The sequence below is a fragment of the Geotrypetes seraphini genome, chromosome 15 (assembly GCF_902459505.1).
Source record: "Geotrypetes seraphini chromosome 15, aGeoSer1.1, whole genome shotgun sequence".
NCBI lineage: Eukaryota > Metazoa > Chordata > Amphibia > Gymnophiona > Dermophiidae > Geotrypetes > Geotrypetes seraphini.
This window is the reverse complement of record NC_047098.1, coordinates 40,363,697-40,377,168: the sequence shown is the minus strand read 5'-3', so window position 1 is coordinate 40,377,168 and position 13,472 is coordinate 40,363,697. Positions and strand designations below refer to the sequence as shown.

The 13,472-nt window shown below is 38.9% G+C and overlaps 1 protein-coding gene across 8 annotated transcripts in view; it reads left to right on the top strand.

Annotated features, from left to right (window-relative positions):
• Positions 1-13,472, top strand: part of TLCD3A (TLC domain containing 3A) — a 43,478-nt gene that overhangs the window by 8,290 nt on the left and 21,716 nt on the right. For all 8 annotated transcript variants that reach the window (XR_004537119.1, XR_004537118.1, XR_004537117.1 and 5 more), the window contains exons 3-4: positions 5,038-5,254; positions 10,994-11,089. Coding sequence is in view for 5 of the 8 variants with exons in the window: in XM_033922263.1 (XP_033778154.1) it covers positions 5,038-5,254; positions 10,994-11,089 (313 nt within the window). In the remaining 3 variants the exon portion in view is untranslated. The remainder of the gene's footprint in view (positions 1-5,037; positions 5,255-10,993; positions 11,090-13,472) is intronic.

Genomic DNA, 13,472 nt, shown 5'->3' with positions numbered 1-13,472 from the left:
CTGTACAGGTCATTGGTAAGGCCCCACTTGGAGTATTGTGTTCAGTTTTGGAGACCGTATCTGGCGAAAGACGTAAGAAGACTTGAGGCGGACCAGAGGAGGGCGACGAAAATGATAGGAGGCTTGCGCCAGAAGACGTATGAGGAGAGACTGGAAGCCCTGAATATGTATACGCTAGAGGAAAGGAGAGACAGGGGAGATATGATTCAGACGTTCAAATACTTAAAGGGTTTTCTATACCATTCTCGTGTAACGTAGAACAAAATCTTTTCCAGAGAAAGGAAAATGGTAAAACCAGAGGACATAATTTGAGGTTGAGGGGTGGTAGATTCAGGGGCAATGTTAAGAAATTCTATTTTACGGAGAGGGTGGTGGATGCCTGGAATACGCTCCCGAGAGAGGTGGTGGAGAGTAAAACTGTGACTGAGTTCAAAGAAGCGTGGGATGAACACAGAAGATTTAGAATCAGAAAATAATATTAAATATTGAACTAAGGCCAGTTACTGGGCAGACTTGCACGGTCTGTGTCTGTGTATGGCCGTTTGGTGGAGGATGGGCAGGGGAGGGCTTCAATGGCTGGGAGGGTGTAGATGGGCTGGAGTAAGTCTTAACAGAGATTTCGGCAGTTGGAACCCAAGCATAGTACCAGGTAAAGCTTTGGATTCTTGCCCAGAAATAGCTAAGAAGAAAAAAAAAAAAAAAAATTTAAATTGAATCAGGTTGGGCAGACTGGATGGACTATTCGGGTCTTTATCTGCCGTCATCTACTATGTTACTATGTTAAGAATGCTGGTGTAGAAGGATTGAAGTTGAGATAGACACTACAGAATGACAGTCTCTGGTATCCAGAGCAGATATTGTGATGTCATAATGCCTCATTCCACCAGTGCCTAAGAACCAATCACATCAGTGATGTCACAATGGCTTCATTATCCTTGGCTCACATAAGAATGAGAGTATGAATGGCCACAACCACTGATCCGCAAGCTTTGCTTTGAATAATGTTGGTTTAGAAGGACAGAGGATGACTAGAAAATGACATGGGTTTATTTCCCACGGTTATCCGCGGGGACGGAAACGGTGATGAATTTTGTCACCGTGTCATTCTCTAATTCTCTTGTCTGAGTCTCTGAGCTACATTTAATATTTATTTTATTTATTTATTCAATTTTCTATACCATTCTTCCAGGGGAGCTCAGAATGGTTTACTTGAATTTATTCAGGTACTCAAGTATTTTTTCCCTGTCTGTCCTGGTGGGCTCACAATCTATCTAATGTACCTGGGGGTAATGGGGAGGATTAAGTGACTTGCCCAGGGTCACAAGGAGCAACGTGGGTTTGAACCCACAACCTCGGAGTGCTGAGGCTGTAGTTTTAACCACTGCGCCACACTCTCCCCATAGACATTGTCTTTTGGTTTTGGGAAAGCTGCACATAGGACCCAGCGGCTTTCTCTGCTGCTAGAAGTCTACTTTTCTGGAATCTCTCATTTTATTCTTTATACTGGCGCTAGAAAACTACCCTTTTACCCTTTACTAGCTAGCAAGAGTTGGCGTGCTCTGTAGATGTTTGTCTGGGTCAAGAGAGCAGCATGCCTGATACGACCGTAACAAACGGACTCTTGTGCTTTTTATCAGCTGAGGAACTGATCAAATGCTTCCTTGTCACATGATACTAAACAGCTTTGGCCTCACTAACATACACTATAAGTAGAAGCCTAAGCCTAAGGGGCCCTTTCTGCAAAATGGACCCCTGAGGCTAGGAGAAATGGCTTTCTAAAAATGTTTCTAGTTGTGCTCATAGCAGCAGAAATTGATTAGAAGTGACTAATCTCTAGAAAGCAGCGAGCCTCTTGCTTTGCTGAAGTGATAAAATAACATAAGAATTTATTTCTAAATCACAATTACCTTAAAGTTCAATGAGGTTAACAAAAGATTAACTGGAAAACATAATTAAAATGATGGATACGTTAATATTAAGAACCAAGAAACTTAGAGAACAAGAAAGTCTTGCGTTGTTTCCTAAAGTGAAGATAAGAAACAGATGAGGATAAGAGCCGCTTAAAATCTTTATCCTGCAATGTAATCTGAAATGAAAGAGTTCTTTTTGATCTAGAGCTCTTGAATGGTGAAAAAATGAAGAAAGCTTTTGTTAATATGTAAATAATGCGTAGAGGAATAACAAAACAAGTCTGTCATGAAAGAAGGGACCTGACCCATCGGTACTTTATAACAAAGTCATCCCAATTTAAAAATAATTTTTGCCTCCACAGGCAACCAGTGCAGTTCACGATAACAATGCATGATGTGATCATATTTCCTCAGTGATAATACTTTGTTTGGAAATCTGAGAAGAGACTGGGCAGTTTCTCAGGCTGGTCTCCGATTAGGCCACACATCTTGGAGTTACACATGACTTAGGAGCTGGTATAATAACTAGCATAGTTTAGTTTTGATTTTCCCGTGCTAAGCTTACTCCTGATGCAGAAGGGGTTTTAACATACCATGACGATGCACGTTTAACATACTGCACGTTTCTGTAAAAGCAATGTCTCTCAAACTGCCCCAAAGAGATTCTGGGTGTACCACAAGAGATTCCAGAATTTTACTTTATTTTTTAAAATTCCCTTTATAAGTATATACTAGAATAGATGACATGTACATCGCGTACGCAACAGTTTGTCAATGTTATGTGTGTCTGTGTGTATCTGTAAATATTATGAACATCTGTGTGCATAAGGATACAACCATCCAGACAAACATCATTCTTTGACATGATTGGTTCTTGAAAACTAATGGCAAGTAATTTTAGTTTATTTTTTATGCAATAGTTATTCTAACTTGAGCAACAAAGCAATCAAGGCTTTGTTACCTTTTGGATCTTCTTGTCTTTGCGAACTTGGATTTTCATCTCCGATAGAAATTAAATTGAAAAAAGGGAACGACTGCAAATGGTGGTTGATGAAATGCATGTTTACTTGTCGGCTATCGAGCCGCATTTTGAGTCAAAAACAAGCACATCCATCGTAGTATTAGCAATTCTACCTACATTAGTTTCACCGTTGTTACAATTACCCATACAGAGCTTAACAGTAAATAACTTTAAATAAACAACTCTCAAATTTAATTTTTTGTTCGTTGTGCAATTTTATAATTTCAATTATAATATGTCGTGTAAAACATTTGCTCCGTTTAGTGTGCCAGAGCTAAAAAAGTTTTGAGAGACTGCTCTAAAGGGTAGTGTGGTAGGCCTGCAAACAAGACAAACTGAGAATTTTTACTGTGGAATCTTCATTTCAGCTCAGGGTTACGCAGTGATCCTATGCAGGAACAGCAGGGTCATCTGAGGTGAAAAGCAGCACCGTGCCTAAGAAGACTCATGGCCCAAGCAGGCCTGATAGACACCCCACCTCCAAGGTTATTTGTGCCTGGGCACTCTAGCCCTTGTGCCTGGCCCAGAGAGTTCCTCAGCCAGAGAACCCCCATAGTCCAGGGAAGTGCTGTCATCTTGAACATTACCAGTGCCTGACTCCCAGCCAATGTACGGGGATCACGGATGTCCAGAAAGACCTAAAGTTGGAAAAACTGTGCAAATTAAAGTTTTCCCATGCATTTGATTGTGCTTGGTCAGAAAATAATTTTGTAAAGCCCATCCTGGGGTCCCTCAAAGCCACTGTTTATATAAAGTTTCGTTTTTCTTGAAATTTGCTGCTATTTTTGCTTAATGGAGCAAATATTATAGCTATAACTTTTATGTTTTCACCCTCAGCAATGATACAATGATAAAAATACATTTTATACAAAAAAATTTGCAGTATATGTTAAATTTCTGTTATTTTCTACAATAAAGTGCAAATATTGAAGGTTCATGTAATAAAATACTGCTAGATCTTTTGTGCATAAAATGTCTTTTTTATCAATGTATCATTGCTGAGTGTGAAAACATAAAAGTTTAAAGCTATAATCCAAAAACTTGCTCTATTGAGCAAAAAAAATTAGCAAATTTTAAGAGAAACGGAGCTTTATGTAATCAATGGCTTTGAGCGACCGTAGGATGTGCTTTAGAAAATTTAAAAAAAATGTATTTTCTGATCAAGCACAATCAAATTTATGGTAAAAACTTCAACTTGCAAGGTTTTTCCAACTTTAGGTTTTTCTGGACAACCTTAGTGGGGATGCATTGCTAGGGATCAGCCTAGATAGCTGTCCTTACTAGGAAGTATAACCTTATTTGGTAGATTGACTCTTAGTAGTGCCTGCTGACATATTACTAAGGATCAAGTGCCATCATTGACCAAGATAGCAGTGGAAGGAGTAGGATGCTGCTAGACACCTCCCTAGACCATAAAAGCATTCTTGGTCCATGGGGTTACCACCAGGGCTGTAGAGTTGGTCAAGAGTTGGAGAACATCACTTAGTAGTATTCCCATCCCTTTGTGCTCATAAATGTGGTCTTCTCTCTGCTTCACATGATCAGATTCACTTCCTTGGGATGATACGGGATTCATGTCATCGTTGCAGGCTTTGTTACCCTTTAGCGCCCTCTTTAGATGTTATCGGTTAATTATTTTTTAATAGGGAGATCCAAGTTTTTCTTTATTCATGATTTGGTTTACCTCCCATCAAGGTCTAAATGACTAAAATCAAATACATAAATTAGAGAAAGAGGACTTTCATTCATATAGGAAAGAGATAGGATGAGTGGAGAAGTAAGTGAGCATGTGTAGGCTAGGATTTCCCATCTGTATCAATCATCCCCCTGCTGTCTTGGTAGAGCCTAGTCAGGGATTATAGGAAGACAATCTTCAAACAGGAGGATTTTCAAGCTAGTTTTAAATTTAGATAGTTCTGAATTGAGGTCATCCCAGTAATACTGTTTAAATCGGTTTCAGAGCTGATTCACGTGAGATAATGAGGCCACAGGTTTATATAAATGACAATTCAGTCAAGAAAGGCTGGAGTACACCTTTTGGCCATGGTATTGCAGATCACTACACTAAAGCAGCCATTGCTTCTTGTTCATTGTTTTTCCTTCTAGGCACTGGTTGGCCACCGCATATCTGTGGTTTTTAATTCCATACATGACTTACGACACCTACGCCATGTATCTGTGTCATTGGTACAGAAGCTTAGAGAAGGAGAATATGGATGGAAAGAAGCTCGTCATGAGAGCAGTCAAAAGTTTTGTGCAGAAGGATTTCCTGATGTTCGTGCATCACATGGCAATACTCACCATTCTTGTGCCCATTGGCCTGGTAAGCACAGAACAGAACATTTCACTCCTCAGTCTTTTGAAGTACAGGTAATATTGTGGCTTTGGGGTTTCACTTGCTCTCCTGGGCTGAACTTTAGCAAATAGACTTAACAGTTCATCCACTTTTCCCATTTACATTTCTGTTTTTGATTAATACCAAATTTATGATTGTATCAAGGCTTGACGCATCAAAATTTTATTATGTGGGCATCCATACCCGAGGTAACACTTAGAATTGTTCAAAGGCAAAAAAAAGACTTAGAAACTTCCTGTCCAAGCAAGTGGAACTATTGGAAGTAAAGCTTAAGAGGCAGACCTGTTTCTGGAAAAGCCCAGTTCATGTTCCATCAGAAGTAACTTTAATCTTTTCAATTTACCACGAAGACAGAATGGCCTTTTTAGAAAGGATCTACAAAGCAGCATGGAAACATCCAGGTCAGGATGTCTTCAGCTTCCCTAGTATTTTAGAACAGAATCTGCCAACACAGAGGCTGTTTTGAAATACATTTAGGAATAGACCTGTCTTCACTGGTTTTATGCAGCTGGAGCATCCATTTCACAAGCATCAGTGCCCAAATCATCAACAGGCAGAATATGGCAACATAAACGTGTATATGTCAGCACGTCAGAACATACATGTTTATCCTGGCACATGAACATGTATGTTTGCAAAATGGATATGTTGCTAAAACTCATCAAATTCCATTAGGGATTAATTAATACAAGCTTCCTATGTTGCTAAAGCTGTCATGGCCCCCAATTTTCTTTACTGATACCGCTTTCAAGGGGTGGGGGGGAGATGAGAAACATCGGGGAATTAAGGGGATGATGTCCCCTTATCTCTCCAATGGAGCAAAAGTGCATACGGAGCATTTTGCAGAATCCTAGGAATAAATCCCGATGTTGATGTTTTTGAACGTATAACCAAATATAAAATTCCTAAGTGTTAAATGAAGAACTACTGTACTGAACAGCTTACATTGCAGTTGCCACCGCTCACGTTGTTCATTAGTTCTTCATTTAACAGTTGGGAGTTATATCTGCAGTTCTTCCAGGGGAATCCTGTAATTTTTGAAGTGATTTGATGTTTTGGACATATACAGAACATGTGGATTACATCTCTCTACCAAGCGGGGAAGATGAATTCCTGGACATGCCCTCTGATTTAGATAATAAGAATAAGGAACACGAGTATAGAATGTCAGGCGCAACTCTGGGTAAGAGCGAACAAGAAAAGGACCTGGGTGTACTGATAGATAGGACTCTGAAGCCATTGGCACAATGCGTGGCAGCGGCAAAGAAAGCAAACAGAATGTTAGGCATGATAAAGAAAGGAATCGCGAGTAGATCAAAGAAAGTCATAATGCCGCTTTATAGAGCAATGGTCAGACCACACTTGGAATACTGTGTCCAACATTGGTCTCCCAACCTAAAGAAGGATATAAAACTGCTGAAGAGGGTGCAGAGACGAGCAACGAAGCTAATAAGAGGTATGGAGAACTTGGAATATGAGGAATGACTCAAGAAACTGGGACTGTTCTCCCTTGAGAAGAGGAGGCTGCGAGGGGACATGATCGAGACGTTCAAAATACTGAAAGGCATCGATAAAATAGAGCAGGAAAATAAATTATTTACATTGTCCAACGTGACACGGACAAGAGGACATGGTTTGAAGCTAAGGGGGGACAAGTCCAGGACAAATGTCAGGAAGTTCTGCTTCACGCAGCGAGTGGTAGACGCCTGGAATGCTCTCCCAAAGGAGGTTATTAAGGAATCCACTGTGCTAAGATTCAAAGGCAAATTAGATGCACATCTCCTTACGAGAGGCATAGAGGGTTATGGGTGACTAAAACTACATCAGGTGTATACCTGACAGGGCCTCCGCATGTGCGGATCGCCGGACTCGATGGACCATGGGTCTGATCCGGAGATGGCAGTTCTTATGTTGTCCAATCCCACTCTTACCTCAAATTTAGGAAATTATTGAAAACTTACCTGTTTGATAAGCAAGAATGTTAACTTTTTTAACAGCATTTCAACGATGATGTATTTTATTTAGGAATGTGTATTTTAATTGAATTGTTTTTACTGATCTTGTATTTAAAGTAGTAATAAGTTTTCTGTACTGTATTTTTTCACTGAAATGTCTCAGTTTCTCTTGTTGTGAACAGCCCAGAACTACTGGTAGGGCGGTATATAAGAAAATAAATTATTATTATTATTTTATTTGCCCAGAACATGTTCCCTTGACCTATGAATGTTTTGGGGTTTTAGATGTGTATATCTTGGCTTTGTGAATCTGGGATTTAGATGTGTGTACAGCAGACACATGTAAATTCCAATTCTTGCACATCTAAAATGCAATTATGGCTTCTACAATAAGCTTTGAAATGTGTTGTGGCTTTAATTTAATCAAAGACAATGACTTGTGTGTATAAAGTGCTTTTGAGGAATATTATAAGAATATAATATATTTTTTAAATGTTTCTGCCTTTATTCAAACCTTATAATAATTCTTTGAGAACACTTTATACATCACATGATAATGTTCTCAGTCTTGTTCTCTGTTTGTGTGTGTTTGTATATTACACATGGAGTCTGACACATCACAGACTTTATTTACAATAAATAAATTTCAGTAAAGTTTTTTTGTTATGTCAGACTGCATAATGTAGTCTAGAAACCTCAACCTTCTGCAATCTGGACAGCATTCTGGGTCACAGATTCAAATCACAATTCTTTCCATCCTGGGTTGGTGTTTTTTTTTTTTTTTTAATTCTTTATTTGATTTTCAATTACAATTTCCAAGCATACTCATCCTGAACAGAAATATTGACAAAATTAAACATACCAATAGTGTGAATCAAAAATACACTAAATCAAAATTAAAGAAATAACAGTATTTCTATCATTCTCAAGTCCTCAATTATAAGGGTCCAAGATTCAATTAAGTGACAAAACTAAATAAAGAAATACTTAAGTCTAGAAAAAACAAACAAACAGCCTATAATGGTGGGAGGTTCATCTTCATTTAGAGTTGTTATCACTTATTCTTTGTCAAGGCGTTTAAGAGACAAAAATCCAGTCAACTGGGATGGATCATAAAAAACATATTTAAGAGATTTATATCTAATTATGCACTTGCAGGGGTAGCGTAGGAAAAAAAACTCCACCAATAGATGTTACTGCAGATTTCATCAACAAAAATTCTCGCCTTCTTCTCTGAGTATCTTTAGAGACATCAGGAAACATCAATATTTTTTGTCCCAAAATTTTTAAAATTTTATTTTTAAAGAATAACCTCATTATCCATTCCTTATCAGGACCTAAAGTGACTGTTTCTAATAATGTTGCTGGTTTCACAATTATTTTCCCAGAAGTTTCCAAAAATTCTGAAACATAAAAGGCTTGTCGTGATAGTTTTGCTCTTGATCTGGTTGTTCCTGGGTTTTCTTAACTGGAAAGTAATATACCCTAACAAAGGGGGGTAAGGATTGTTCTGGAACATTCAGAACTTCCAGGAAATATCTCTTCAACATATCTCAAGGAGTTGTCATAGGATTTTTAGGAAAATTTAATATCCGCAAGTTGTTAGAACGATTATAATTTTCAAGAGTTTCTAATTTTCTCCGTATGTTATTGCTATCTTTCTGGGTTTTTTTTTTTTTTTTAATTCTACAACCCACCCTCATATGACTGTAGAAAATGTTATAAGTACAGCAGGGTCTTTGATGCACGTTTTACTATGGCTTAGTATTATTTTACTCTTTCCTTAGTAGAAAGTTCATACGATTGGGCAGCACAGACAGTAGACCTCTGCGGAGTATGGCCTCCTAGGTCTGTCTGCTCTCTTATTCCCACAGGCCCAGGTTATAGCAGCTCTTGTTTTTAGTCTGACTAGGCATCCAAGTGGCAGATGAAATTTAACGTGAACAAATGCAAAGTGATGCATATCAGGAAGAATAATCCAAATCATAGTTACCTGATGCTTGGGTCCACCTAAGGAGTTGACACCCAAGAAAATGATCTGGGCGTCATTGTAAGCAGACAGGAAACTAGGAATTATTAAGAAAGAGATGGTGCGACCATAGGTAGCTGCAGAAACACCTTCCAGAGTGGGAGAGGTTGAATGGGGTGTGGGTTCGTGTTTGTGGTGTGTCTGTTTGTATGGCTGGAGGGTGTTGTGTAGAGTGCCTGGACCCTCCCCTCTTGGGGAGCTGTTCCGGTTGGGATGTCTGTATATTCCATAACAATAAAAATGCAAGGGTTCGGCTGGGTGACCTGGGATAACCTTTTTGTCTCGCCTCCCCCCTACAGGGGGGCAGAGGGGCCTTCTGTTTTTTTGCCTTTTCAATGGTTCTGGGGACGCTTTTGCCTATCTGTTACAGCTCTTTTCTCACTTCAGCTTGCTGGGGAGGGCTGGTTTATTCTTTTGTTGCTTTATTGTCGAGTTATGCCTGTCCCTTCCCGGTAGCTATCTGTGGAGAGTGTATTTTTTTTTCTTGTTTTTCTTGTATTTCTACTGATCACTTTTATTTCAGCTATTGGCATATTTGTTGTTCCTGTTACCCTGTTGTACCCTTTCTAATAAAAATGATTACAAAAAAAAAAAAAGAAAGAGATAGTAAACAAGACTAAGAATATTATAATGCCTTAGTATCGCTCCATGGTACATCTTCACCTTGAGTATTGGACATAGTTTTGGTTGCTGTGTCTCATAAAAGATATAGGGCTCCTTTTACTAAGCTGCGTTAGGGCATTAATGCGCGGAATAGCGCGTGCTGAATTGCCGCACATGCTAGACCTTAATGCCAGCATTGAGCTGGCGTTAGTTCTAGCCGCATAGCGTGCAGTAACATCCTGCGTGCGCTAAAAATGCTAGTGCACCTTAGTTAAAGGAGCCTGTAGTGGAATTAGAAAAGGTTCAAAAAAGAGCGACCAAAATGATAAAGGGGACGGAACTCCTCATTTGAGGAAAGACTGGGGCTTTTCAGCTTGGAAAAGAGATAGTTTGGGGGGATATGATTGAGGTCTACAAAATCCTGAGTGATGTAGAACGGGTAAGAGTGAATTGATTTTTCACCCTCTCAAAAAGTACAAAAATCAGGGGACCCTCAATGAAATTATAGGGGAATACAACAAATTTAAAACAAATAAGAGAAAATATTTTTTTTATTCAAAGAATAGTTAAGCTCTGGAACTCTTTGCCAGAGAACGTAGTTATAGTGGTTAACGTAGCTAGGTTTAAGAAAGGTTTGGAAAAGTCCCTAGTCTGCTATTGAAACAGACTTGGGGGAAGCCATTGCTTGCCCTGGATTGGTAGCATGGAATCTTGCTAATATTTGGGTTTCGGCCAGGTACTGTGACCTTGATTGGCCACTGTTGGAAACAGGAAACTGGACTAGATGGACCATTGGGCTGACTCAGTAAGGCTATTCTTTTTTTATTTTAATTTTTATTAATTTTAGCATACTTTACAAGTATAAACTACTTGTTATAGAAATACAGAGTCATGTTCCAACAAAATTAACATCATAGAACATTATAACATTTAAAAGTAAAAATTAGTATAAAACTAACTCTTCCTTAGAGGAAGGAAATGCAGTAAGGCTATTCTTATGTTCTTATGGCATTGCTAACAAATGAAATTAGTCCTGTCTGTGGTATGGATGTTGCTGGTTGCTGTCGTGCTTCTGGTTTCATATTTTTAAAGCTTCTTGTACCTGTTCTTCTTTTGCAGTACTTTCGCAGAGGTCTCGGCGATTTTTTCGTGGGCTGTCTCTTGGTGGCAGAATTGAGTACACCATTTGTATCATTGGGCAAAGTTCTGATCCAGGTGAGAACAAGCATGTGGGAACTGGTGTCCACTTCCTCTCCAGTATGGTATCTTAGTATTTGAAACAAAATACTATTGGGTCGATTATTCAGTTGCATTTTACCTAGATTATGCCTGCAGTTATCCCCCAAAATACCTTAGTTGGGCCTATTTTTAGATCTAATCTAATACTTGGCTTTATATACCGAGTCTTCATTCTAAAAAAGCTCGACCCAGTTTACAATAGTTAACTAAAAAAAATATAGACCATAAAAGAAAAATTTCAAAAAGGATTAATTTCCAAAATGTTTAGTGAATAAAGTAGTTTTCAAAAGCTTACGAAAAAATAGAAGAGAACCAGAGCTTCTTATAAGGAACGGAAGATCGTTCCAAAGTTGAGAAAACTTAAAAATCAAACATTGGCCAAAAATCTTAACTCCTCTAATCCCTAATAATTTATATTGTTGGTTGCCCCTTGCAAAAGAGAATCTGTAGAGATTCCAGGATAAATGAACTAGAGGAGTGAAGATACCATAAAGAATTTTAAAAATAACAGAAGCACATTTCAACTGAACTCTAAAATGCAGGAAGCCAATGAAGATTCTGAAGCAACGGTATCACGTGATCTAACTTACGTTTCCCAAAAATCAGTTTTGTGGCACTCTCTGAACAGAGCTGGGTTAGAATTGAGTTACCTGGTTAGTTTATGATATTCAGCCTGCTAGCCAGACAACTCTATCCAGGTAAAATTTGGACAGCAAAAAAAAAAAAAATCAATCTTAACTTTATCCAGACAGTAGAAGTCAGCTATGGAGACTGTTTGTTTGAAAAACACCGACCAGCTGAATATTGACCCTTACATGGATGGCATGGTTTATCTATATCATTATATCAGAATCAAACTATTTATCCTTTCATAAGAAAATTAAAAAGTTTATTTGATAAATTTTGAACAGTTTATAAAAGGTTATTTCTTTTTAAGTTGTAATTCCAATTGATTATATTGGTTTAGTTTAAACCACCTTGGACTTTTGTTGGGATTAAGCAGTAAACAAGTTCCGTATTATATTTTTATAATGTTTTTATTTCAACAGTCCAGTCATTTACTCTTTTTGTTTTGTACTTTTAACTCAGCTGGAGCTAGTCTAGCTGGTTGGTAGTACCATCCATTTTCATTCCCAGCTTACTGAATCTTTCTCACTACCCCTTACCTCACTAACTTAAGTCCCTTTCATCCTAGCAATGGAAGCAATGGGCGTTTCCTCTCTATGCTCCACACAGAAGGGCTTCTAGCCGTGTAGCTGGAGTCAACTTTTCCACGGTGGCTGGGATTCTCTTCCCATGTCCTGCACAGCATTTTCAAACTTGGCTAGAAAGAAGAACTTATCCTGGCCATTACATTTGGGTTTCCCTTATTTATAATGCCCCTAAAAAATGTGTAGTGCTGGCATCCAGGTGGGAGAAGTATCTTCTCCTAAAGTCTACAGTATAATATGGCACCTGAAGCAATAGGAAACAAAGGCCCTTATGCACAAAACTCACTGCATATTAACAGTTTTAACCAATTTAGCGATGAAGTATTGATGCCCAAAACAGCAGATTGTGATCTTTTCCATGATTGTAGCAGTTTCTGATAATTGTACGTAAATACTTAAGAACATAAGAAGTTGCCTCCACTGGGTCAGACCAGAGGTCCATCACACCCAGCGGTCTGCTCCTGCAGCGGCCCATCAGGCCTCTGGCCTTTGACGTGGTCCCTGACTATTCCTATAACCTACCTCTACTTCTATCTGTACCCCTCAATCCCCCTATCCTTTAGGAACCTATCTAAACCTTCCTTGAACCCCTGTAGTGTGCTCTGGCTCATCAATATTAAAATGAGCACTCCAGTGATGCTCACGTGAAACACAAAATGAAGCACCAGTTTTTAACGCTATGAAATATCCAACAGATCTGGAGGATGCAGGTAGCATTAAAAAAAAAAAAAAAGCCAGCTTTTTCATTTTGTTAAATTTTTTAATGGGCACAGATATATGCATGTGTTACACACAGACAATATTTTGTCACCGTTAAAAAAAAAAAAGGTCAGTTGGGAAGCCCACTTCTTCTACCTTGGCCACCTGGATCCCCCTCCTGACCTTTAAATATAAAGAGCGACAGGAGGGATTCTTACTTCCTCCTGTCACCAAGCACACCATGAATTCCTGACACCTCCCGAACCCCTGACACCCCCTCAACCCCATAATTTCAGAAGAAAATCCCACAGGAAGAATGCCCACTCCCTCCTGCCAGCAAGCTTGCCTCTTTAAAATGACGGACCTTCCCTTTCCTGTTGCATCTTGGAATGCATGGGGAAGGGGAGGGCCTTAGGCCCCTGGACCAATCGGAGCTTTAGGATGCACCA